This window comes from Nerophis ophidion, linkage group LG23, assembly GCF_033978795.1.
Source record: "Nerophis ophidion isolate RoL-2023_Sa linkage group LG23, RoL_Noph_v1.0, whole genome shotgun sequence".
Classification (NCBI taxonomy): domain Eukaryota; kingdom Metazoa; phylum Chordata; class Actinopteri; order Syngnathiformes; family Syngnathidae; genus Nerophis; species Nerophis ophidion.
Window position 1 is genome coordinate 8,735,192 of NC_084633.1, and position 25,865 is coordinate 8,761,056.

General features: G+C 41.3%; 1 protein-coding gene across 3 annotated transcripts in view; it reads left to right on the forward strand.

Moving 5' to 3' along the window:
- LOC133541821 (E3 ubiquitin-protein ligase rnf213-alpha-like) overlaps positions 1–25,865 on the forward strand; it is an 88,648-nt gene that overhangs the window by 23,524 nt on the left and 39,259 nt on the right. For all 3 annotated transcript variants that reach the window (XM_061885444.1, XM_061885445.1, XM_061885446.1), the window contains 23 exons: positions 2,553–2,726; positions 2,806–2,958; positions 3,048–3,667; positions 4,647–4,806; positions 4,880–5,097; positions 5,227–5,364; positions 5,483–5,647; positions 16,139–17,396; positions 17,477–17,658; positions 17,809–17,964; positions 18,044–21,685; positions 21,765–21,892; positions 22,165–22,281; positions 22,358–22,482; positions 22,556–22,678; positions 22,769–22,818; positions 22,968–23,130; positions 23,213–23,348; positions 23,424–23,609; positions 24,239–24,369; positions 24,451–24,608; positions 24,773–24,979; positions 25,062–25,249. In XM_061885444.1, coding sequence (XP_061741428.1) covers positions 2,553–2,726; positions 2,806–2,958; positions 3,048–3,667; positions 4,647–4,806; positions 4,880–5,097; positions 5,227–5,364; positions 5,483–5,647; positions 16,139–17,396; positions 17,477–17,658; positions 17,809–17,964; positions 18,044–21,685; positions 21,765–21,892; positions 22,165–22,281; positions 22,358–22,482; positions 22,556–22,678; positions 22,769–22,818; positions 22,968–23,130; positions 23,213–23,348; positions 23,424–23,609; positions 24,239–24,369; positions 24,451–24,608; positions 24,773–24,979; positions 25,062–25,249 — 8,578 coding nt within the window. The remainder of the gene's footprint in view (positions 1–2,552; positions 2,727–2,805; positions 2,959–3,047; positions 3,668–4,646; positions 4,807–4,879; positions 5,098–5,226; positions 5,365–5,482; positions 5,648–16,138; positions 17,397–17,476; positions 17,659–17,808; positions 17,965–18,043; positions 21,686–21,764; positions 21,893–22,164; positions 22,282–22,357; positions 22,483–22,555; positions 22,679–22,768; positions 22,819–22,967; positions 23,131–23,212; positions 23,349–23,423; positions 23,610–24,238; positions 24,370–24,450; positions 24,609–24,772; positions 24,980–25,061; positions 25,250–25,865) is intronic.

Consider the following 25,865-nt stretch of genomic DNA (forward strand, 5'->3'; position numbering starts at 1 on the left):
CAGGCCCACCGCATAACACTACCACCACCATGCTTGACGGAAGGCATGGTGTTCCTGGGATTAAAGGCCTCACCTTTTCTCCTCCAAACATATTGCTGGGTATTGTGGCCAAACAGCTCAATTTTTGTTTTCTTCTGACATCGCATGGACAAAGATAAGACTTTCTGGAGGAAAGTTCTGTTTCACAGTTGTTTTAGAAGGCTTTGAAGGCAACAATTGTGACTCAATGTAGCCGCATCTTGCAAGTGTTTATTATCATCTTTAGAATCCTAAAAAAAAAAAAAAAAGACAGGTGTATTTTTGTCTCTCATTATGATCGTGAACTATATGCAAAAATTCAAAAAAAGTACACTTCCCTTTTAAAGGTAAAAAAAATATATTTGGAAACGTCGGGCCGTATTGGAAATCTTAACGGGCAGTATGCGGCCCGCGGGACTTATTTTGTCCATGTCTGCCCGAGAGGAAAAGGTGGATTTCCTCATTATTATGCTAAAGGATGGTCGCTTAGCTACGAGGTACTATCTACTAGTTGCAATTTCAAGATAAATAAATATTTGCCTGATGGCGGACAAATCACAAAGCACTGTATTCTTTGCCCGGTTTGCTGTTTAGCTCAGCCACATTGGGCTTTCTGTTTGCGGAGCTCCTTGTAGCTCAGCTTGTGTGTTTAGTCCACTGTTTTTATGCTAATATTTGAATTTTTTTGAAGCTCTACGTCCAAACATTGCGCGCTTTCTATCGCTTCTGGTACAGAAGCCAAGCCTATGAGAAAGCTGAAAAGGTGGCCCTTCTCAATGCTATGCTAAAGGAAGGGTAGTTAGCATTACAACCTTCAACGTCAACGGTATCTTATAAAACGACAGCTCCAACAATCCTTTTCACTTAGAAGAAGCCAAAAGTGAGTGATGAATCCTAATTTCCTATTGTTTCATTGCCAAGCAGCTAAATCTTTAGTGATCATTCAGGAGTACCCATTTAAAATGTTAGTTACATAAATAAACGGGAAGTCCACTATATTGCCAAAAGTATTTGGCCATCTGCCTTGACTCACATATGAACTTGAAGTACCATCCCATTCCTAACCCATAGGGTTTCTATATGATGTCCTTTTGCAGCTATTACAGCTTCAACTCTTCTGGGAATGCTGTTCACAAGGTTGCGGTTGTGTTTATAGGAATTTTTGACCATTCTTCAAAAAGCGCATTGGTGTGGTCACACTCTGATGTTGGTCGAGCAGGCCTGGCTCTCTGTCTCCGTTGTAATTCATCCCGAAGGTGTTCTATCGGGTTCAGGTCAGGACTCTGTGCAGGCCAGTCAAGCTCATCCACGCCAGACTGTCATCCATGTCTTTATGGACCTTGCTTTGTGCACTGGTGCACAGTCATGTTGGAAGAGGAAAGGGTCCGCTCCAAACTGTTTCCACAAGGTTGGGAGCATGGAGCTGTCTAAAATGTTTTGGTATCCTGGAGCATTCAAAGTTCCTTTCACTGGAACTAAGGAGTCAGGCCCAACTCCTGAAAAACAAACGCACACCATAATTCTCTTTTCATCAAATTTCACACTTGGCACAGTGCAGTCCGAAATTTATTGTTTTCCTGGCAACCTCCAAACACAGACTCGTCCATCAGATTGCCAGATGGAAAAACGTGATTCATCACTCCAGAGAACGCGTCTTTACTGCTCTAGAGTCCAATGGCGACCTACTTTACACCACTGCATCCGAAGCTTTGCTTTGGACTTGGTGATGTATGGCTCAGATGCAGCTGCTTGGCCATGGAAGCCCATTCCATGAAGCTCTCTGCGTACTGTAAGTGGGCTAATTGGAAGGTTACAGAAATCTGGCGACCTCTTTGAACTATGCGCTTCAGCCTCCGCTGACCCCTCTCTGGCAGTTTACGTGGCCTACTACTTGGTGACTGAGTTGCTGTTGTTCCCAAACTCTTCCATTTTCTAATGATAAAGCCGACAGTTGACTTTGGAATATTTAGGCGCAAGGAAATTTCATGACTGGATTTGTTGCACAGGCAGCATCCTATGACAGTTCCACACTGGAAATCACTGAGCTACTGAGAGCGGCCCATTTTTTCACAAATGTTTTTGGAAACAGTCTCCATGCCTAAATGCCTGATTTTATACACCTGCGGCCAAGTGATTAGGACACCTGATTCTGATGGTTGGGTGGCCAAATACTTTTGGCAATATTGTGTATTTTTGAGTGTGTGTGAAAGGTTGATCACCGTAAAATGCATACAATATACTTATAAATCATAAAATGCATTTTGCCGAAATTCACCAGCCACGAGAGGGTCCGAAATCTAACTTATGCGGTAGATGAGGGAAGACTACGTAAAAGAAAAAGCTTTTATGAAATACCTTATGTATATAGAAAGTGATTCTCAACCCTCACACAAATGAATAGAGGGGGCAGAATAGCCTCCTACACTTTTAGAATTTTAGAGCCTCCTATCCCAAACCAGTCTCTTGTCTTTACATTATCAACAGATAATGATTGTGCTGTTTAAAATACTATTTTTTCATTTGTCACATCATAGGGGGTAAAGAAGACCTTACAGAGAAACTCACAAAGGATGCCAAAAAGCAAATTGTTGTTGCCATATCAACATTTACAAGAATTAAAAATCAGTTTATTCAGGGAAACATCCAAATAAAGCTGCTCAAAATCATTTTGGAAAATAAAGCGGCTTTCAAAGACCTACTGAAGCTTGGTAAGAGACATTTTTGTGCAAGTTTTCTTAATACGTGACAAAGAGATACTGACATGCAGTGTTAACGTGTTACCACCAGATTGTCTCTCAGAGAATGAACAGCACAGAGATACTTGGAAAATGGTTCAGCTGCTGGATTATAGAGATTCTGAAGTTAAAGGTGTTTACAATGAGAAGGAGAAAGTGGACGCCATGTTAACAATGATTCACAGTCTTGACGAGCATGTGATAGGTAGGAGTTCAATGTGATGAAATATGTCTCATTATATTCTTTTATCATCTCAGTTGACGTCACAGACTTGTATCCTTTTATCCTTTCAGTTGACGTCAAAGACATGGATGACAGACGCCGTGTCGACATTGATGCAATGCCCCTGGACCATTTCATGCAGGTTCACAAATTTGACCAACTTTCCTCCACGGTGGCTGGTGTTGTCACTTACTTCAAAGAGGATCAAGACACCAGAGACATGCCAGATGTCTTGTTCAAGTTCAAAGACAGTTATATATTTAACATTTGTTGGCGGGAACAGGCCAAACTCCTGTCCAATAAAGAAATGGAGCACAACAGTTGTGTTGAAGATGCGGTAGCACGCAAAAAGCTGACACTGGATGTGCTACATGCTGACATTTTTGAGCCTTGCTTTGCCAATTACAAAGACATCTACACACGTTTGAAGGATGGCAGTATAAAAATAAAGGAGGTGAACCATCTTTTCAGCAATTATAAGGGCAAGTACGATGATCTCAGAAGAGACTTGGACATTATGTGCAAAGTTGACATGTCGTCAGAGAAACAGTGGATCCACAGTAGGCTTCAACAGATCGAGCAATATCATGAGCTCCATCGTGCTGTGGCTTCAGCTGAGGTCATCATGGAAGTCAAAGATGCGCTTGGTCTTCAAGGAGACTTCAGATTACTGGAGACACTCGTGAACGTTGTAAGTGTCTTTTTTTTAGCCAAACATGTCCATGTAGTTTGAAAAATCTAAAAGGTCTTACAGTGGAACTTCTAAGGTCCAACGCAATCCGTTTTGTTCTGATTACCTCGAAGTGACTAGTGTCATAGTAAAATGTAACTACTCAGGACATTTTTAAAGTAATATGTACATAAGTTACATAAGCCTCCTTCACACAAAGATCATGAAAAAATATCAGAGTTGTAACCGTATATTCACAAAATGTGGTGTTGCCATTAATGTGTTCCCATTCAGAAAATGATGTGGTATACTATTTATAGATAGTACCATATGTGACAATGTCTGGTGTGTTGTATACAATAATTATTGGACAGTGATTTTTGCATGTTCTCCCCGTGACTGCGTGGGTTCCCTACGGGTGCTCTGGCTTCCTCCCACCTCCAAAAACATGCACCTGGGGATAGGTTGATTGGCAACACTAAATGATCCCTAGTGTGTGAATGTTGTCTGTCTATCTGTGTTGGCCCTGCGGCTCCAGCACCCACCGCAACCCAGAAAGGGACAAGCGGTAGAAAATTAATGGATGGATGGACATTTGACACAAGATTGGGAAAAGTTGTTCTGGGGTGTTTCACCTGAAGCATTCCGGTCCCAGCTGTGCTGAATGCTCTTTCACACAGGTGCCAACTCATCTCTGTTATGGTTCTAATAAGTCCTCAGAAGCTAAAAAATTGTCCTGATCAACATCAATCACATTCTGTGTCTGTACTTTTCACACAGAACACAGTCACAAAAAATTGTGAAAGAAGCAAGCTTTTATTGCAATGTGAAAGGGGTTAAAAAATAAAAGTACCTCACTTTTTGATGGACAGTGCATTGAATAGGTGCAACCGTATGTAGCATCGCGGCATTCAACTTTAGAGGTTCCGCTGTATCACCAGTAGCACAAGAAATGTTTACCTTATAGTGACGACTAATACTGGGACATTGTTTGCCTCAGAGCCATGCAGACTTTCAGAATGAGGAGCTGCAACGGATCGACAATGACTTAATAGGGACAAAAAAGGATCTGGTAGACATTACAGAGTCTCGCAAACGTTGCTTGAAGGAGCTGGGACAGAGGGGCCCCTTTCTAAAATGGGTACAAGATGCTCTGAAAGGTAACACTATTTCTAATCATGTTTTAGAATCATATCAATTTCAAACCATCTTATTAACAATAACTTATTTCAGATCTAAATGAGTTGAAGGTGTTTGTTGACCTGGCTTCCATCTCTGCGGGAGAGAACGACATGGAGGTGGATCGTGTGGCTTGCTTTCATGACGCAGTTCTTGGCTACTCTTCCATTCTGTACGAACTCCAACCAGACTCCGGGTTTCAGGCCTTCAAAGATGTTTTAAGGAAACTCTGGAGAGCTTTGGACAACGATAAGAACCTTCCCAAAAAATTGGTAATGTAAATAAATTACGACACAAGAATACAGTATGTTGATATGGATAGTGAATTATGTTACGATTATCAAGATGCAACCATCGGGTAATTCCCATACAAAATATGTTTTTTTTTTTTTTTTTTTTAGTGTGACAGTGCTCGCCATTTGGATTGGTTGAAGACAGTAAAAGACAGTCATGGGTCAGTGGAGCTGTCTTCTCTCTCTCTGGCATCAGCCATCAACAGAAATGGTGTTTACCGAATTGGTGCCCAGAAAGGAAAAAGGGTAAATAACTAATTGTGGGCTTTAATTCATCACAAGGTTGTTGACAATCATCGATTGGCTTTACGTAATGCTACAAAGATATGTGTGAAGCACTTTTTCATGTTTCTGGAACATTCAGGTGAGTCTTGACACCACCTTGAAACTTGAGATTCTGGAAGACCATGATGAAGAGCCCGAGACGCGCTACTATTCTCTTGAAGATTTGCGGGATCTGCAGAACAAATTGATGCTCATGTCTGGGAAAGGTGATCAAGGACAGAGGGAAGTGAATTACTTTGCAGAGGTAAGTCAAAATAACTTCCTTCACAGAGACGTTTTTGTGACAAAAATGTGGTACCATAGATTTTGCTACGATGCAAAGTGATTTGGAAATGGTTGATACATCACCGTATGATATTTTGAGCGAAGATACAGTAATACTGTACAGTGCTGTGCTTTTTAAAATTGGAGAAAAACTGAGTGAAAAAATACTTTGCTCTTTGTTTTTCACGCAAGAGAAGTCGGGAGTTTAAATGTGCACGGTAACTTAAATTTTGCCCATTGTTCACATTCATTATGAAAGACATGACAATGGATGTTATTTACTTAATTTTTCGCATTCTGAATATTAAATTAGTGCAATCAAAAGTTTTCTTATTATTGAGCCTGTGAGAGCCGTGCAATTCCGTCTATAAAACCCTTAAAAAAACATCCAAACACCTCCATTGAGGTTTTATATACTGTACATGATATAATATATAAGTATATATGTAATGTGGTTATGGGAACATTTAAAATGACTCTAAATATTTACGCGTTTTGATCATTTTAAGCATACGCTGCACATTAATTTCACCGTGTCAAAGTGTACCATTTTGTCAGAATACCTACTCAGACTACTTCTGTCCAGGTGAGATGCACGATTTATGATTTACAAAACGTAAAATACGCCAGCGGAGAAAGGGCATGTTCACCACTGTGTTATATCACCTTTTCTTTTAACAACACTCAATAAATGTTTGGGAACTGAGGAAACTAATTGTTGAAGCTTTGAAACTGGAATTATTTCCCATTCTTGATTTATGTAGAGCTTCAGTTGTTCACCAGTGCGGGGTCTCCGCTGTCGTATTTTACGCTTCATAATGTGCCACACATTTTCGATGGGAGACAGGTCTGGACTGCAGGCGGGCCAGGAAAGTACCCGCACTCTTTTTTTACAAAGCCACGCTGTTGTAACACGTGGCTTGGCATTGTCTTGCTGAAATAAGCAGGGGCGTCCATGACAACGTTGCTTGGATGACAACATATGTTGCTCCAAAACCTGTATGGACCATTCAGCATTAATGGTGCCTTCACAGAAGTGTAAGTTACCCATGCCTTGGGCACTAATACACCCCCATACCATCACAGATGCTGGCTTTTGAACATTGCGCCTATAACAATCCGGATGGTTATTTTCCTCTTTGTTCCGGAGGACACCACGTCCACAGTTTCCAAATATAATTTGAAATGTGCACTCGTCAGACCGCAGAACACTTTTCCACTTTACATCAGTCCATCTTAGATGAGCTCGGGCCCAGTGAAGCCAGTGGTGTTTCTTGGTGTTGTTGATAAATGGGTTTTGCTTTGCACTTACAGATGTAGCAACCAATTGTAGTTACTGACAGTGGTTTTATGAAGTGTTCCTGAGCCCATGTGGGGATATCCTTTACACACTGATGTCTGTTTTTGACGCCTGAGGGATCAACGGTCCGTAATATCATAGCTTACGTGCAGTGATTTCTCCAGATTCTCTGAACCTTTTGTTGATTTTACGGACCGTAGATGGTAAAATCCCTAAATTCCTTGCAATAGGTCGTTGAGAAATGTTGTTCTAAAACTGTTTGACAATTTGCTTACAAATTGGTGACCCTCGCCCCATCCATGTTTGTGAATTACTTAGCATTTCATGGAAGCTGCTTTTAGACGTAATCATGGCACCCACCGGTTCTCAATTAGCCTGCACACCTGTGGGATGTTCCAAATAAGTGTTTGATGAGAATTTCTCAACTGTATCAGTCTTTATTGCCACCTTTCCCAACTTCTTTGTCCCGTGTTGCTGGCATCAAATTCTAAAGGTAATGATTATTTGCAAAAAAAAAAAAAAAGTTTATGAGTTTGAACATCAAATATGTTGTCTTTGTAGCATGTTCAACTGAATATGGGTTGAAAATGATTTTCAAATCATTGTATTCCATTTATATTTACATCTAACACAATTTCCCAACTCATATGGAAACGGTGTTTGTAGGAAGTGTGTTACTATGGGAACGGAAATAAATGTGCTGAGGAAATAAGTGACCAAAATACAGTAAATATTGTACGTTTTACATTCTGTGTGTGTGTGTGTGTGTGTGTGTGTGTGTATATATGTATATATATATATACATATGTGTGTACATATATATATATATATATATATATATGTGTGTGTATATATACACCAGCGGGTGTATGTTGTGGATACATTGCATTCTGGGTAAGTGTTATGCTGCGTTTATAATGTGTTACAGAGCCAATGTTCTCCAGAAATGTGTTTGGTGTGGGTTCACAGAGTGTGGGGCATATTATTTTGAGTGTGATCTGTATGGCTGTGGAACAAGACCCCTGGTTTACACATAGAAGAAGCAATAAATAACTCCTCCGCCGTTTTGAAAAAGATGGCAGGGGAAGCGCCACTCGTGACGTCACGAATTTGACCCGGCGGCAAGAGTAAACACGCGCTTATTAATTTGGGGAGCGAATTTGCCCCGTCAGTAATTCAAGGCAGGTGCAAATTACATGCCCGGCGGCTATCCAAGAAAATACGGTAATATCAATAATACAAATGATAATATCAATATTGTTTACATGTGTTGTGCGTGCTGGTGCCAGCGGGTGTATGTTGTAGCCAGGAGTTGTGGATACATTGCATTCTGGGTAAGTGTTATGTTGCATTTATAATAGTGATGGGATCGGCAGTTCTTTTGACTGTACTGAATCACTAGAATCAGTTCCTTAAATTGATTCGTTCAAAAGATTCGTTCACCGAATCACTTCTGCAGCAGCAGTTCTGTGTGCAGGTCGGCGAATCATGAGTCAGTCAGTAACAGCTTCCCCAGCGGCAGATCTTTTTTTTTTTTTAATGTTTTTTTTTTTTAAATGTGTATTTATAAATTTCAACAATTACAAACAGTAAGTCAAACAACAATATAAAACATAACTCAGAGGCAGATCTCGGTGTGTGTCAGTTCGCGAACGACACAAGCCCTCAGCACCCAATGAACGACGCGCAAAGTGACTGAACGAGATCCTCAATGTGACGTCATCCTCCGTGACACAGTCAGTTCCCTGTGTCAGTACGTTCGCGAACGTGATTCACGTGATTCGTTCAGCGACAACCAGTCAGTTCTCTGTGTCAGTACGTTCGCAAACGTGATTCACTCCGCGACACAGTCAGTTCTTGTAGGTTCGTGAATCACTCAGCTACAGTTCTGTGGGCCAGAGGGCGACAGACGTGAATCGCTCTCTGCAAAAACAAATATTAAATTAAGAAACCCTTAACAAATTCCAACATAAAAACTAAATGTTCTCTTGCAAAGAAAATGTAAACTTAAATATGCAAACAAAAAGAAAATAAATACCTTCAAAATAAAACAAATAAATTAAGAGCCAGAAATGCCATCATAAAAACTAAATGTTCTGTAGCCTACGGTTAAAAATATAACAAAGAAAATATCAACTTAAATGTGCAAACAAAAAGAAAATAAATAGGCTACCTATTCTTTAAGCTTGAATAAAACAAAACAAATATTAAACCAAGTGCCAGGAATGCCAACATTAAAACTAAAATTTCCGTGGCTTACATTTAAAAATATAAATATTGAAATATCAACTTAAATATGCAATAAAAAAGAAAATAAATAGCTTAAATAATATAGAAATCAAGAAACTAAACACACGCACACACACACACACACACACACACACACACACACACACACACACACACACACACACACACACACACACACACAGGGACGTGCACATGATTATAGAGGGGCAGGGGCTCAAAGTCAGAAAAAGGCAGGACTTTTTTTTTTGATCCTTTACACAATATGGAAATTAATGTAAAATTACATTTGCTAATAGGAAGCTAACTACTTAGCTGTGTGTCCTTTGTAGTTAAAAGTGATTGCCATTTCTTTTGTGTCCAAAAAATTATTGTCATAATGAGTTATTTCACATTATCATAGGCTTGGAAGACATGAAAAGCAACAAAACATCCATCCATCCACCCATCTTCTTCCGCTTATCCAAGGTTGGGTCGCGGGGGCAGCAGCCTAAGCAGGGAAGCCCAGACTTATTACCCATATTGGATGCTGAATAAGTGGATGGCGACTAGACCATAACTCACAGGTTCAAGTTGCTCCACTGTCACGTCTCCTCAGGGGCGCAGTTGGCTCTATATCCTCTCACTTACTCACTCACTTGCCCTCTCTCTCTCTCTCTCTCTCTCTCTGGCGGAAGCGGCAGGCTCAAACAACCCGGTATTACAAAGAAAACGTGGAGTTTTTGTACCGCTGTTTTTTTTTTTATTAATGTTGTTTAAAGAAAAAAAAAACACACACACACAGGCAGAGGGCACTTTTTAAGAAGAGGCAAAAAAGGACACACACACACACACACACCAAAAGGGTCAAACAAAGGAAAGATTTGCATTTAGAAATACAAGCTGGCTGACTTTGGATGAGCTGAGCCGATTTCATCTTTCTGAAATGATCTGCCCCATCTTGCTGAAAATCCTCTCTGATGGGACAGATGTGGCCACAATACAGAGTCTTCTCTTCATGAGTTCAGACAGTCTTGGATAGATCACACCTCTACTTTGCCACCATGTGAGGGGGTTTGAAGATCTCGGTACAAGCGGCTCCTGCACAAAAGCACGGACCTCCAGTACTGCATCTACCACTGGATTTCGGCTGCTGGTCACAATCCCAGAGACCTGCTGATCAAATTCCTGCCAAATTGCACTGCCCTGACTGGAACTTGGTGCTTGTGCTGCTGCTCCCTCCCTCTTCTTAAGCCTGCTGGTTGGGGAGGTTCACCTTTGCAGCACCATTGTTGAGATGCTGAAAGGCCCTCTCTGCATCCTCATCCCTGCCGAAGGCCTTCTTTTTGAACATGGGGTCCAGTGCTGCTGTTTCAGATAGCAAAACATGTGCCTCAATTTTGTGGAACCTGTGAGCCATCTGGTTACAAATGGTGTCCACCATGACTTTCACAGGATCCATCAGGTTCACACCCCTTTGTATGTTTTGCGGCTATCCTCTGTAATCCTCTTGCCAGAAGAATCACCGTCGACGCAGTGACATATCTGAGAGACAGAAAAACAAGGTTTGTGCCTGATAGTAACAACAACAACAACAATGATAATAATGCGTGATGTTATTGTAAACATATTTCATAATGTTATTACTACTAATAATAATACTTGTGTAATTAATAACCCTTTGCTTGCAAACTAAGTGGCTACAATTAGTTCTAGTTAACTTTTTTCTTTTTGATTTAAGTGACACTGATAACCCTCACTGAGTGTTGAAGCCAGTGAACAGAAGCCTTGATTGACGCACCTCTGAAGTCAAGTTTCCATGGCAATGACCTATGTCAAGCCAGACAAGCAGGAGCCTAAAGCTTGATTGACAGTTTTACGACTTTGTTTTGATGTCACTGTGCTATTTAAAAAAGAAGCCTTCAAATTCACAATATTATCAGAACACTGCAATAATAAAATTATATACATACCCCTCTCCACTAATCTCGACGGTGACCTCCTCAAAGGGTTTTAACACCTCACCGGCCTGCTTGAGTTCCTCCCACTCCTCTTGTGTTAGGGTGGGTAGTCTTGGGTTTGTTAATGCGATGGTTGTGATGACTGCATCCTTATTTTTAAAGACACTCTGGATCATGTAGAATGTGGAATTCCATCTGGTTGGGCAGTCTTGCTTTAGACGAGCTTCTGGCAAGCTTAGCTGTTTTTGGGTGGCCCGAAGTTTTTCTGTTGCAACTGTGCTCCTGTGCAGATATTCGACAATAGCCTTCACTTTGTCCAGAGTTGTTTTTATCGGAGTCATGCCACTGATTACAATCAAGTTGAGGGTGTGGGCAAAGCAGAACAGGTGAGGCCAACCTGTGTTCTGAATTGCTTTTACCACATTGGAAGCATTGTCAGACACACAGGCAGCCACCTTGTCTGTGATGTCCCACTCCCTTGCAACTCTAACAAGATGCTCTGAGAGGTTGTCTGCTGTGTGCCTCTCACTCATTTGAAAGCAGTCCAGCAGGACAGAGACCATCTTGTAGTCATTGATGAAATGGCATGTCACCGGCATACATGAACTTGTTGTTCTTGATGTCCAGCAGTCTGTGTTCAGACAGACAGCCTGGGCCCTTTTCACCTTTTCTTTGATTTTTTCATGTGTTGTTTTGTATAACTGCGTGATGATTGTATTTGATAAGAGTTTTCCTGCTTGGTAAAATTTAGTTTGGGTTTAGTTCCTTCGTAAACTGGCGGAATCCAATGTCTTCCACTATGGAATATGGCTGTAAATCCCGTGCAATCATTTTGGCCAGCATTTCATCCAAGGCCTTTTGCCTGAGTGGGTCAATTGGTCTTAACACAAAATGGGCTAGACTTGCTTGTGTTCCTCTACCTGTAGGCCTAGCCTTTGCTCCTGTTGTGGCAACAGCAACTGCCGGACCTGGACCGGTGCTACTGGATGCAGCAGTGCTGGTGGTTGCACTGACTGGTGGTAGTGGAGTCACTAGGGCTACCTGGAGTAGTGCTGGTGTATGTAGGAGCAGGAGGTCGTCTCACCTCTTGCAGGTGAACAGTTGGGTGTTTGTATATTAAATGCCGGTGAAGATTTGCTGTGGACCCACCTTTGGTTGAGAGCTTTGCTTTGCAAATGTTGCATACTGCCGCTGTATCAGAAATAAAATTAAATTGTGTCCAGACAGCACTTTTTCTCCTTGAGTCACTCATCTTATCATGTCAGTGATGTCACTCTCTTTCTAACAACTTCAACTTGAACTTTGGGGGGCTGGGAGTGAGCCCTGTCACTGAGACCAGGGTGATGGGGGGAATAAACCATTTAACAGTAGGGTCAGGGTGACTCGGGGGATGGTAGGGAAATGGTGTGTCTGTGTGTTGTGTGTGCATGTGTGTGTATGTATTGTGTTGTGTGTCTCCCCTCCCTGATAATGGTTGAGTCCTATCCAGGTCAGGACAGGTAACATCTAGTCTTAGAAAAAAACAACACTCAAAGCAAACAAGTTTTGATATAAAAGTACAGTTTAATTGCAAATCTGCATTATTATAATGATGATGATAGCTACTAAACAACAACAACAAAAACAACAACAGTTGCAGTAGAAGGGATAATAATAATAATAATAATATTAATAATAATAATAATATGAATCAGAATTGATCCCCAAGGAGAAATTTATTTTTGTTACAATAACTGTGCAAATAATAGCCTATGTGTGTGTACATCCATCCATTCATCCATTTTCTACCGCTTGTCCCTTACGGGGTCGCTGGCGCCTATCTCAGCTTCAATCGGGCGGAAGGCGGGGTACACCGGTTGTATGTGTACATACATTAGTTATTATTTTTATTTTAAATCTTCTCAAAACAGCCTGAGTGATTCATGTCGTTAATCCGTGGTGAATGAATCATTCAGTCCCTCCCCCCGCCCCCATGATGACGTCGAGGGTTCAGTAAGTCACATAATGCGCCAGTTCCACTCATACCGGCATGGTCGCGGCGGAGCTCAACTGAACTGAGAAAGGAACGAATCTTTGAATTGAAAAAGTCTTTGATGGTAAAGAAGACTGTCAATCTACTGTTAAAAATAAAAGCCCTGGACTTTGATAGTTCATGAGTTTTTTTCATCATTCAGACTAATTGGTCAGAGAAAAAATGTTGCCCACCTTAATATCTGTTCAGCCAGCCTTTATAAGCTCTGGTTCGGTAGTTAAGATGAGCGTAGTTAAGAATTTAAATAAACAGACCACTAAAAATAATAAGTAATCCTGTACAATATACAAAATTCTGTACCCTTTTCTTTCCACACACTGTGTCTGCTTGTAAGTACTCCGTGATTGTGCGCTGCCGAACATGCTCGTAAACCAGCAATGTTACGACGTGACTTCGACTTGGGCGCGGGGGGTGCGGAACCGGTACGTTTCAGAGATGGTATAGTACCAAAAAGGATTAATTAGTATTGCGGTACTATACTAATACCGGTATACTGTACAACTCTAGTATCAGGTCGGCCGGGCAGACCATAATAAAAAACCATCAGATGTCTAAAAAGTATTCATATAGTACTTTTGCATTTTTAAAGCAGTCACTTTTGTTCACAGTGTATTCAGGTTTAGACAACACAGCTTTCAAATGTCCAGTGTCCCCCAGCAACACCCAGCTCCTGACAATCATGGTTTGGCCCAAATTAGGCCTAATTAGTCAAAGCAGGTGTGCTCACCTACATAAAGCCAACAGCCCCACCCTGACTCTTTTAGCCAGACATGCAGAGCCATGGTGAGTGACAATTTACAATTTGTTTGTTGAGCATGTTTTCCACTGACTAAAATAAATGTGCATGGTTTGAGAGGAAGCCAAAGGTCAAACAGTGACAGTGTGGGGTCAAACTGTCACACAATCAATCAAACATTATTTATTTATATAGCCGTAAATCACGAGTGTCTCAAAGGGCTGCACGAGCCACAATGACATCCTCAGCTCAGATCAGGGAAAGGACAAAACAATCCAATGGGACAATGAGAAACCTTGGAGAGGACCACAGATGTGAGAGTCCAGTCCATAGTGGATCTAACATAATAGAGAGAGTCCAGTCCATTGTGGATCTAACATAATAGTGAGAGTCCAGTATGTAGTGGATCTTTCAAAGCCCAAAGCTTTGGCTGTTATTAGAACATTAACAGTTGACTTAGCTGTCTGACACTTTGTGGATAACATATTAAAATCACCAGTCAACAGCAAAATCAATATGGAATGTCAGCTTTTAGCAGAACTTTCATCAAATTGTTTGCTTTAACAATTTTGTTACCTGGGAGACTGACACAGTCATTTTTCTTTTACACACACCATCCTGACCTACGGTTTCAACATTTGGTACTTCTTAAAACCGTAACTTAAAAGGGTTGGCTGAACAGCTACCAAGGTACGATGCAATTGGCGCCCATGTTAACTACCCAACCGTAACTTAAAAAGGTTGGTTGAACAGCTCTAAGGACTATGCAGCCAATCTGCGGCCGGGCAGACTTTCGCTGCTGTTGCCCGGAGGGCACAGCACGCATGGACAAAACAGTGCCTTCCCCGTCGCCGTCTGCTATCTCGAACTCTGTGTCCTCAGAGACCCCGAGTCCTCAAAAATCGGAGGGAAGGGTCTCGGGGCCTGAAGAAGGGTTAGCTCCAACATTAGCTAACGCCCATGATCCTTCTGACTGACTTGTGGGCCAAATATCTAATCTTCCCTCTCTACAAGAAGACCGGGCAACAGTAGCGAAGGTCTGCTGAGTGTTAAAGTTGTTTTATATCACAACCATTAGTGTGATCTGTATGACTGTGGAACAAGACCCCTGGTTTACACATAGAAGAAGCAAAAAATAACTCCTCCGCTGTTTTGAAAAAGATAGCAGGGGAAGCGCCACTCGTGATGTCACGAATTTGACCCGGCGGTAAGAGTAAGTACGCGCTTATTAATTTGGGGAGCGAATTTGCCCCGGCAGTAATTCAAGGCAGGCGCAATTTACATGCCCGGCGGCTATTAAAGAAAATACGGTAATATCAATAATACAAATGATAATATCAATATTGTTTACATGTGTTGTGCGTGTTGATTGGCCATAAAAGGTGGACGTAAACTGAGATTTAGGAGAACATTTGGTTCCCACGCGCGGCAAGTTATAGAATTTACGGAGTAAGACAGTTCTGTTTGTGCTTTAACTTGTTTATTTTGGCGTCAATTACGACTTACAGTAGTTGGATTGTAACAATCTCCATTAAGAGCTGATAAACCTCTGATAATGGCTCGAGTCAAGTCAATACCACTACATGGAGACTGCGTACCACAGTTTGAGAATTATTATAATAGATAATGTGGGAGTCCAGTCCATAGGGAAGCCAACAGATAGTCATACTTGGGTCAGCTAGCATTTCATCCAGACTGGTACCTCTCTGGAAATTATCCATAATGATCCAGAGGAAACAGAGAAGAAAAGCAGCAGATCGGCTTGTCTAAAAAGGGGTCTATCTAAAAGCTAGCGTTTATAAATGTGTTTTGAAGCTTTTTTAGAGCTCTGAGGATCATTGTAAGCTGGCATTTTTGGAATACAGATTTCAGTACAAAACATATGGCACAATACAACCAGGCAACAGAAGATGGTTCTAGACGGTTTAGTTTTTTGTACTTAAATAACAAACCTTAAAGGGGAACTGCACTTTTTGGGGGGAATTTTGCCTCCCGTTCACAATCCTTACGAGAGACAAGAGCAAGTTGCATAGATTTGCTGTGGGTAGAGGATGCTGAAGCAGAGCACAATTGTGCACGCGCGCAGCTTAGAAAGAACATTGATGTCCAGTAGTGCGGAGGTGAAAAAAATACCTTGTAGGTTACTGCAACTTGCAACAAACTTTTAAATGATTGGGGAAAAGGTATGCTTTTAACACAATTTCTTTCATTTGCAGGTGTTTGCTGGTGTTCAAAGACTATCTGAGGCTTTCATTGCCCTCTACGCTGCTGGAAACCCTCTCTTTAGACACTGGGAGGCCGAAATCCACTGCTGCGCCAGTGAGAGAAACAGTATTGTGATGGACTTCAACCTAGGGAACCTTTTCAATCGTGTCGCCGTTGAAGGCAACATTGAGGGGTGTTTGCCTGAACTTTGCAGGAAAATGGAGAAATGCCTGTACTTTTGGATGGATTTTGTGGACAAACAGAGATCACAGCATTACTATTTAAACTACTTTACAGCTGAACAGGTTGTCTACCTATCCAACAACCTGTCACTTCAACATATGGGATATGTAGAGGATCAAGTGCTAATGATGCTGTCCTTTGTGAAGTCAAAATGCACAGCCTCAGACTTAAAAAATATCTGGCATGAATTCCAAAATGAAATCCTTGCGCAGCCACAAGAACAAAATGAGGAAATTGAGTTCCAGACCTTTGTTGTAGTACCAGGTTGCGAGATGGGAATCTCTGACCTTAATAGAGAATCGGATACTGTGTCATATCTTGGGGAACAAACAAATGGATTGCAAAGTTTTGATCAGATATGGAATGCTTACATGAAAGACATGAAACAATTTCTTCCACACATTCTTGATCTAAAAAGTCTTGGAAGACTGCTGGAAATATTGGCTGACAAGGACAATGGGGGTGGGAATATTTCTGAAAAGAAATTAATTAAAAGGGAGTCCCCTTTAGGCCTGGCAGCTGGAAATCCAAACCTCATTGTTTGTCCTCACAAAGAGGTGTTGACTTCTTGCATCTCTATTTATATGGCCAGTGAAGGTGAGCCGCTCCCAACTTACGATGAGGTCCTGTTGTGCAACTCATTGACAACGTATGAACAGGTGGAGCTATTCCTCAGACGTTGTTTTATGGCAGGTTGCAGCGGGAACAAAATATACTGTCTTCTGTATGGGGATATGCTTACATATGACGTGAGCTCTAAAGTTGAGAAGTTTTTTCAATGCAAGAAATTACAGCGCATGAAAGACTATAGACTTGTTATCCTTTGCAGCTCAGAAAGAGAACATACCTACCTTCCAACAGCCTTCAGTCAATACAGGTTGCACATAGTTCCTCAAGAACCACTGGCCGACATAAAAGAGTATCTCCATCGGCATTATGTGGTCCCAGCAGATCAATGTAGCGCAGCAGCTGTATTCAAAGATCGCCTCTGTATTGGTACAGTATCGTCGACAAGGGCTGGTGTTGGTGAGTTTATATCTTCATTGATATTTATTAATTGAGGAAAAATATCAAAATCAAATTGCTCCTGTTTGTTTTAATTTCAGGTAAATCCCTTTACATTAAGAGGCTTTATGAAACCCTGAAAGCCTCAGTTGAAAATCCATCAATGATGAAATGCATTCGCTTGATTGAACCAAGTATTGATGAGAACACCATTCTTAAGTCTCTTTTGGACATTCGTGCAAAGAAGAAACTCATTGTGTTCCATTTTGATATTACATCATCGGTAAGAATAACTTTTATTGAGAACTTAAAACGAAATGATTTAATGTTTTCATCAAATGCATATTTTCATTTAGTGAAGTTGTGTATTTTGTGCAATTATTCTTGCTAATAATATTGCCAATCTTAAACAGTATTTCCTCTGTTTTTAAAGGTACAGAAAGGAATCCACGAGTTTCTTTTTAAGTTGCTCTTTCTGCGTTACCTAATGGACTCTGAGGGAAACATGTGGAAGTGCAGTGACAAGCATTTATATGTCATTGAGTTCTTGGAACAAACTGTCGAGCAAAACAGAAATCCTTCCGGTCAGGTAAGAGTTCTGAGAACTAACATTGTCAACTAAGTCTGTCAATTTGCTTATTTTACGCTTTTCTGTGTTTTCTGTCTAGACGAAAACCCCAATAAGCTCGTTCACTGATGTGTTTCCTAATATTTTTTGTCGACCTCCTAAAGAGGTACTGAGGCTGATAATGGAGCCGCAGGAAGATCCCAATGTGAGCAGTGACAACCCACTAATGGATGACAAAGTGTTCAGGAGCTCAGCCTTCCAGCGACCTTACCAGTATCTCATACGGTTCCATAACCGCAGCGATCTTGACAAGTTCAGGTATACGGTCCGTCAAGGGCCTAACAAAGTCTGTCACAGGGAAGCTGAGGGATCACATGGAGAATGTCTTCAGATGCTTCTCGTGTACTGTGGCATTACAGACCCATCCTGGGCAGAACTAAGACATTTTTCTCAGTTTCTCAACATGCAGCTGAAAGACTGTGAGTCATCACATTTCTGTGATGTAAACTTAACAGGTGATATCCTTACTGGATTCAAAACATTTGTGGTGGATTTTATGATTCTGATGGCCAAGGACTTTGCAACTCCATCACTCAATATTTCCGACCAGAGCCCCAGTACAGCACAAATGGACCTTAACCATGGCCCAGATGAAGATATTGTCCCCTTTTTAATCAGAAAGAGATGGGAAACAGAACCACACCCATACATCTTCTTTAATGATGACCATATGTCCATGACCTTCATTGGTTTTCATCTTAGACCCAATGAACAGAAGGCAGTTGATGCTTTTGATCCCAAATCTGGAAGAGTTATTAAAAAAAATGTCATGTCACTGGCATTGTTTCAAGGCCTTCAGCTTCAGGGAGTTCCTTTCAACACAGACTTTGATAAATTATCCAGAAGTGAGAAAATACAAAGAATCTGCAATGTTCTTGGAATCCATAATCATTTGGACCCTGATGAAACATATGAGCTTACAACTGACAACATAATGAAGATTCTGGCAATCCATATGCGTTTCAGGTGTGGCATCCCTGTCATCATCATGGGAGAGACAGGATGTGGTAAAACAAGGCTCATCAAATATCTTTGTGAATTAAAAAGGAGGACCCTTGCGTCTGAAAACATGAAACTGGTCAAAGTGCATGGAGGGACAACATCAGAAATGATTTACACAAAAGTAAGAGAAGCAGAAGACATTGCTTCAGTCAACAAACAAATCCATGGATTGGACTTGGTTCTTTTCTTTGATGAGGCTAACACCACTGAGGACATTAGCAGTATCAAGGAAGTACTTTGTGACAAGACAGTCAAAGGAGAACGTTTAGTACCTAATTCTGGACTGCAGATCATTGCAGCATGCAACCCTTACCGTAAGCACACAGTAAATATGATCAAAAGGTTGGAATCAGCCGGTCTTGGGTACAGAGTCCGAGCTGAGGAAACTGATGAAAAGCTAGGCTCTATTCCTCTCCGACAATTAGTCTACAGAGTTCAAGCGCTGCCACCAAGCATGATCCCGCTGGTGTGGGACTTTGGTCAGTTAAATGATAACACAGAGGAGATATACATTGAGCAGATTGTGAAGAGAGTTGTGCAAAGCAGAAACATTGCTCAGGGTTACTTCAAATGGATAACTCAGGCACTTTCTGCCTCACAGAAATATATGCGCTCAATGAAAGATGAATGTAGCTTTGTCAGCCTGAGAGACGTGGAACGTTGCATGCAGACTTTTGTTTGGTTTTATGACAACCATGCTCGTTTTTTTGCAGAGCTTGAAAAGTATGTTACTGATCAAAAGCGGGACCAACAACAAAAACAAGATCAGAGTGTGCCAAAGGAGAAAGATTCAGTAATATGGTCTCTTGTCATGGCCTTAGGAGTGTGCTACCATGCCTGCCTTGAACATAAGGACAATTACAGACAATACGTCAGCAAAAGCCTACCAAGAGAGTACAGTGCAGCAAAAATTAGACAAGACATCACAATTATGCAGGATTTACTCCTCAGTGGCGTACCAATGGCTGACACCATTGCAAGAAATGGTGCACTCAAAGAGAATGTTTTCATGATGGTTCTCTGCATTGAACTTAGGATTCCACTTTTTTTAGTTGGGAAACCTGGAAGTTCAAAATCTCTATCAAAAACACTGGTGGCAGATGCAATGCAAGGCCAGGCTGCGCACTCTGACCTCTTCAAAAGGCTGAAGCAAATTCATTTGGTTTCGTTCCAGTGTAGCCCCCACTCTACACCAGAGGGAATCATTAATACATTCAGACAATGTGGACGTTTTCAGGAAGGAAAGAATCTTGATGAATACATTTCGGTCGTTGTTCTTGATGAGATTGGGCTTGCTGAAGACTCCCCAAAGATGCCTCTTAAAACCCTTCACCCACTGCTTGAAGAAGGATGCATTGATGACAAGCCACTGCCACACAAAAAGGTTGGCTTTATTGGCATTTCCAACTGGGCATTAGATCCTGCAAAGATGAACAGAGGCATATTTGTGTCTCGTGGCGACCCTGACGAGCGCGAACTGATTGAAAGTGCAAAAGGGATATGCTCATCTGATGTGATGGTTTTGGAGAAGGTGAGAGAATTGTTTCGACCTTTTGCAAAAGCTTACCTGAAAATCTGCCATGAACAAGGCAATGGATTTTTCGGCCTGCGTGACTATTACAGCCTGATTAAAATGATTTATGCAGCAGCCAAAATATCGCAACGCAAGCCCACTTGTGAGGAGGTCATTAAGGCAGTCTTGAGAAATTTTAGTGGCAAAACTGATGTTGATGCAGTGTCTGTTTTTACCAGAAGTCTTCCAGTTGCACCTAAATTGGAGAACATCAATGCCATTGAGTTTGTGAGCGAGAACATTCAGGCAGTTGGACAAGAGGAAGAATGCCGCTACTTGCTAGTGCTTACAAAAAATTTTGCAGCTCTTCAGATCTTGCAACAAACATTCTTTTCAGAGTGTGGGCAGCCAGAAATAATCTTTGGATCCAGCTTTCCAAAAGACCAAGAGTATGCTCAAATCTGCCGCAACATCAACAGAGTAAAGATCTGCATGGAAACAGGCCAAACGGTTGTGCTTCTGAACTTACAGAACCTCTACGAAAGTCTCTATGATGCCCTCAACCAATATTATGTCTACTTGGGAGGACAAAAATATGTGGACCTTGGCCTTGGAACTCACCGCGTCAAATGTAGAGTGCACAAAGACTTCCGACTAATTGTCATAGAAGAAAGAGAGGTGGTCTATGAACAGTTCCCGATACCTCTCATCAATAGGCTGGAGAAACATTACTTAGACATTCACACTGTTCTGAAAACTCCACAGAAGAAGATGGTTGAGGAGTTGAAGAACTGGGTCGGGAGCTTTGTGACAGTCAGAAAGCCTAATTTTGATGTGAATCAGCCATACAAGTACCTTCCATCAGACGTCTTCATTGGCTACCATTCAGACACCTGTGCTTCTGTGATTCATCAAGTGATCAAGACGGAGGAGGACAATTCTGAAATCTCAGAAGTCGAAGGCAGCATTCTCAATGAGGCTAAACTCGTATTGCTTAGATGTGCCACACCAGATTCAGTAGTGCGGTTGGACTGCACAGATCTCTCCAAAGTGGAGGTTGAAGATCTTGCACAGGTCTACTTTCAAAAGCAGAAAAACGGCTGCCTGGCTGACTTCATATCTTCCCATACAAGACAGGATATCCATAGCGTTTGCGCCTTCACAGAGGTACAGTAATACCAGTGCCAAATAAATTACACAGCTCCCACACCTCATAGGCCTAATTGACTGGCGTTTTAAACCACAGGTTACAACATTCTCCAGACTTCTCACTGCATCTGACTTAAAGCCGCTGGAGCAAATGTTGCAAAGTGCTGTGGAGCTCCTCTCGCTCCAGCAGTTTGAAACAGAACAATCCTTCCTGAAAAAAATCAGGTTTGTTGATAACAGAGGTAATGTTTCTTTTATATTTCCAAATGGCTCTCTGTCACAGCTCATCCATGTTGGATAATTGCACACACCAATCCTTAAAATATTGTGTTAAATTCTATAGGGGTTTGGACACACCCTTTCTCAAAGTGTGTGTTCATCCTTTATTTATTTAATTAGTCTGGAATTTTTTAACTACAGTAATCACCAACTTTTTTTCATGTTGTCATTTTCTAGAAAACAATACTGTATTGTATTTCTTCCCCCAAAAATTGTAGCAACATCCTCACGGATGACAAACAACAGAGCCATGGTGAACCCTGCATCAAGGTCATCCTCATTCAGAGTGATTTTACGGAGGCAACCCATGGTGCCAATTTCATATCCTCTGCAAAGTAAGAGTGCATCACTTTGTTTTTGGCATACAAGAAAAATGATTCAACAAAAATAAGCTTTTCTTGCCAATTGCAGGTATTCATCCATGAATGAAATAAACAAAATTACTCCAGAGAGTTTGGGCTGCAGGGTCTTCATCTACTTTATCACCAGGCTACGAAGAATTGAAGGAGGGACTTCCTATGTTGGATTTCATGGCGGTATGATCACCATTAGTTAATTTGTATTTTTGACTATATCAAGAGTAATTTGGGGAAATCTTAATGTTGGCAGGCCACTGGACTTCGGTGCACATTGATGACCTCCGACAGTCAAAGGACATTGTTTCAGACATTAAAACCTTGCAAAACATGACCATCAGTCAGATGTTTGAAACAAAAATGGCTGCAAATGAAGGCAAGTGATTATTACATTGGTTTTGAATAAATATTATTAAATGTTTCTTATATGTTACTTACAAAAACAAAATAAAAAATATTTTCACAGATATGGAGTTGGACGATGTTCAGGAGAAGGAAGCAGAGCTGAGAAAAGATGTGAGTACGCACAGCTTCACATCTCAACTCGAATTTTCTTGATTGTTTTACTTTTAGTAGGACATTGTGTAAAAGTAAATATGCTGCAATTCATTTATGCCCAGCTTAACTTGCAGCTTTTTCTTTACCATTTTGTCCTCTTTCTGCAGTACGAAGATGACATGTCTCTGGACATGGACACAACAGAGCTGGTGCGTAGCTGTGTGCAGAGTGCAGTAGGCATGCTAAGGGACCGGGAAGAAAGTGGTTTCCGGAGCACTCAACGAGTTGACACTCTTCTGAAGCTTCTCAGTGACCGTGACGAAGTAGCAGGTATTGTAGTGTTGAATAATTTGTAATCACTATTTCGTCCTTGGTGCCATCGGTGCCCGTCACGGCTCCTTGCTCTCGGCAGGTGTCTTTTTCCAAATTGTAAAGAGGCGTCTTCATTCAATGCTAGCGAGTACCAGCACTTTCACAGCTGCTACAGGCAACTGGGTTGTCAATGTGGCTTCTAATATTGACGCCTTACAGGAAGGAGGTACATTCAGGTGAGTTGTACTCCTTTTGCAGTACAATATTTCTCTGGACTCTTGATGATTTAACCAATTTGGTGGCTATTACAGGCTCACTTTATGGAAGCGAGTTCAGTCTGTGGTCATCCCCAACTTGGCTCAACTGGTTTCAGTCATCGACACCGACCAAAACCTGGACATTTTAATGAATAGAGACTGTAGTCATTCTGTCAAGAGGCTGTGGTTAGAGATCTTTGGCGATGAGAAATTGCTGGAAATTCCACAGCCAACGCTCAAGTAAGTAGTAGCGCTAAAACACTTTGCACAAAAGTGACAGTATTTTTTTTAAACATACAGTATTACATCAAATAGTGGCCATCGGCTTGCAAAATGTATATAGTTGGAACTGGACTTACATTATTTGTTTATACAGAAACATTCAGGAGTCTGCTGCTGAACTGTTGAAATGAACTCTTTAAACTATTATTCAGGAAATTCAAACAGTCTCAGATGAATAAAGAGTGGAAGTGTTATGCTGTAAAAACTATGTAAACACAATTGACTCGCTGTGGTGACTCCTGACAGGAAAAGGCCGAAATGTAATTTTTTTTCCTGTTGACGCTTCGCTACACATCATTTAATTTTTATGTTACAGAGCTCTACGCCCCTTATTAATTTTACCCAGTCCACTTCATCTCTTGCAATGTATCTGCATTTCTCCATTATAGTCCATTTTATTTTGATCAAAACTCAATCACTTAACATATATGGCAATATATCGATTATCTTGTAATAGAATTCCAACAAAGCGTTAAAGTAAGCCCTCCCATACCCTATTTGCAGAAATGTGGTATGGATGTTATTTCAAATGTAACTTCTCTTTTTGCATATGTTACAATCATCTCACTGACTTTCTTCTCAAACAGCTCAGAGATGAGAACGATTCTTGTACGAAACCACTTGACCCAAGGCAGGGATTTGAGCTTGTGCATGCCTTTCAGCGGGATGATCAAGGACTACATAGAGGAGCTCTGGGTTCATGCGCTTCAAAATGAAGGTGACCATTGGTACCATTACACAACGAGATCATGAGTCACTTTTCTTTGACATTTTACTTTAAAATTCATCATCTTGTTAGGTCACACTCAACAAGGATTTAATAAATTCTTTTCGAGGACACCACTAGGGCAATACATTGCAAAGGCCACCCCAGAGATGCAGTCAGAATTTTTCCAGCGCTACCTACAGGATTTTGTCTCTTTGACAATGAATGTGACCTGTCAGAAAGAACTACAGGTTTATTTATTTGCAGTATAAATGTTTTTAAAACCAAACATGTTTCTAATAGTGTGTGTGTGTGTGTGTGTGTGTGTGTGTGTGTGTGTGTGTGTGTGTGTGTGTGTGTGTGTGTGTGTGTGTGTGTGTGTGTGTGTGTGTGTGTAAATTCCACTCCTTTTCAGCTTCTGAGTGGTGCATTAAACAGCTGCATCAACGAGCTGCGCTTGCAGCTCTCTGCCGAGGACACAGTTCTGTCGCTTCCATGGATCCATGCCGCGTATCATTGGTTCAAAAACAGACTGCTGAACCTCTGCAGAATGGGCCGCCTCGAACCCCAGGTGACTGACAACCTGTTGGAGAATCCTAATTTCAGCAATGGAGTTGAGCTGGTAAGCGTAAAACTTTCTTCTCCACTGTTTGTATTTATTTCGGAATGGATATTTTGTGTTTAATGCCTGTCTTGTATTCAAGGTTCTTGACGTGTATGCTGCCCTGGCATGCCTGGAATACCTGGAACCCGGACTCTTGGAGTCAGATGCCGATAAACAAGCCTGGCTCAGACGAGTAAAAAAACTAAAGGTTCCAATTGAGCTGGTCTGCTCAGAAGACAGTGTGAGACGTTATCGAGAGAAGAGCAAGAATATTGTCTGCAGTGTCCAGTAAGCCAAGATGAAATGAAAATACAATGGTGCCTTGGTTTTCGTTATTAATCCGTTCCCAAGAGTTCAGTTAAAATTGGAATTGTATTAAAACCGGGAAAAATGTTTCCCAGTAAGAAACAACGTAAATAAAATTAATCTGTTCCAACATTTTAAAATCTCTTACTTTAGTTGAAAAATTTTGATAGCAATGATTAGCCACATATGTACTTGCTTTTTCACAATAGTTACAACAACATACACACCCAGGCCCATATACCCATTGGTGCCACACACCCATATACAGGAGAAAGATAATTTATATGGCCCCATTCGTCGCGGTTTACTGGACACATGAAACGTGATGAATTGGGGTGCACTATCCACTTTAGCTGCCAGACGGCAATGGAGTGTTGAATATTTAAAAATGTGTTTTGTGGCAATTACACCTTTTGACCACAGCGTCAGCTGCTATGTAGAGTGGTGCTTTCCATCATTTGCAGCAGACTGCCTTGCAAAATGACACTCCCCCTCTTCTATTATGCAAGATCCACCCAGGAATGGGGCCATTTGGATCCTCCCCTACTGTACTTGTTCCATGTATCACACCCACGACAACCAAGGTACCACTGCAAGG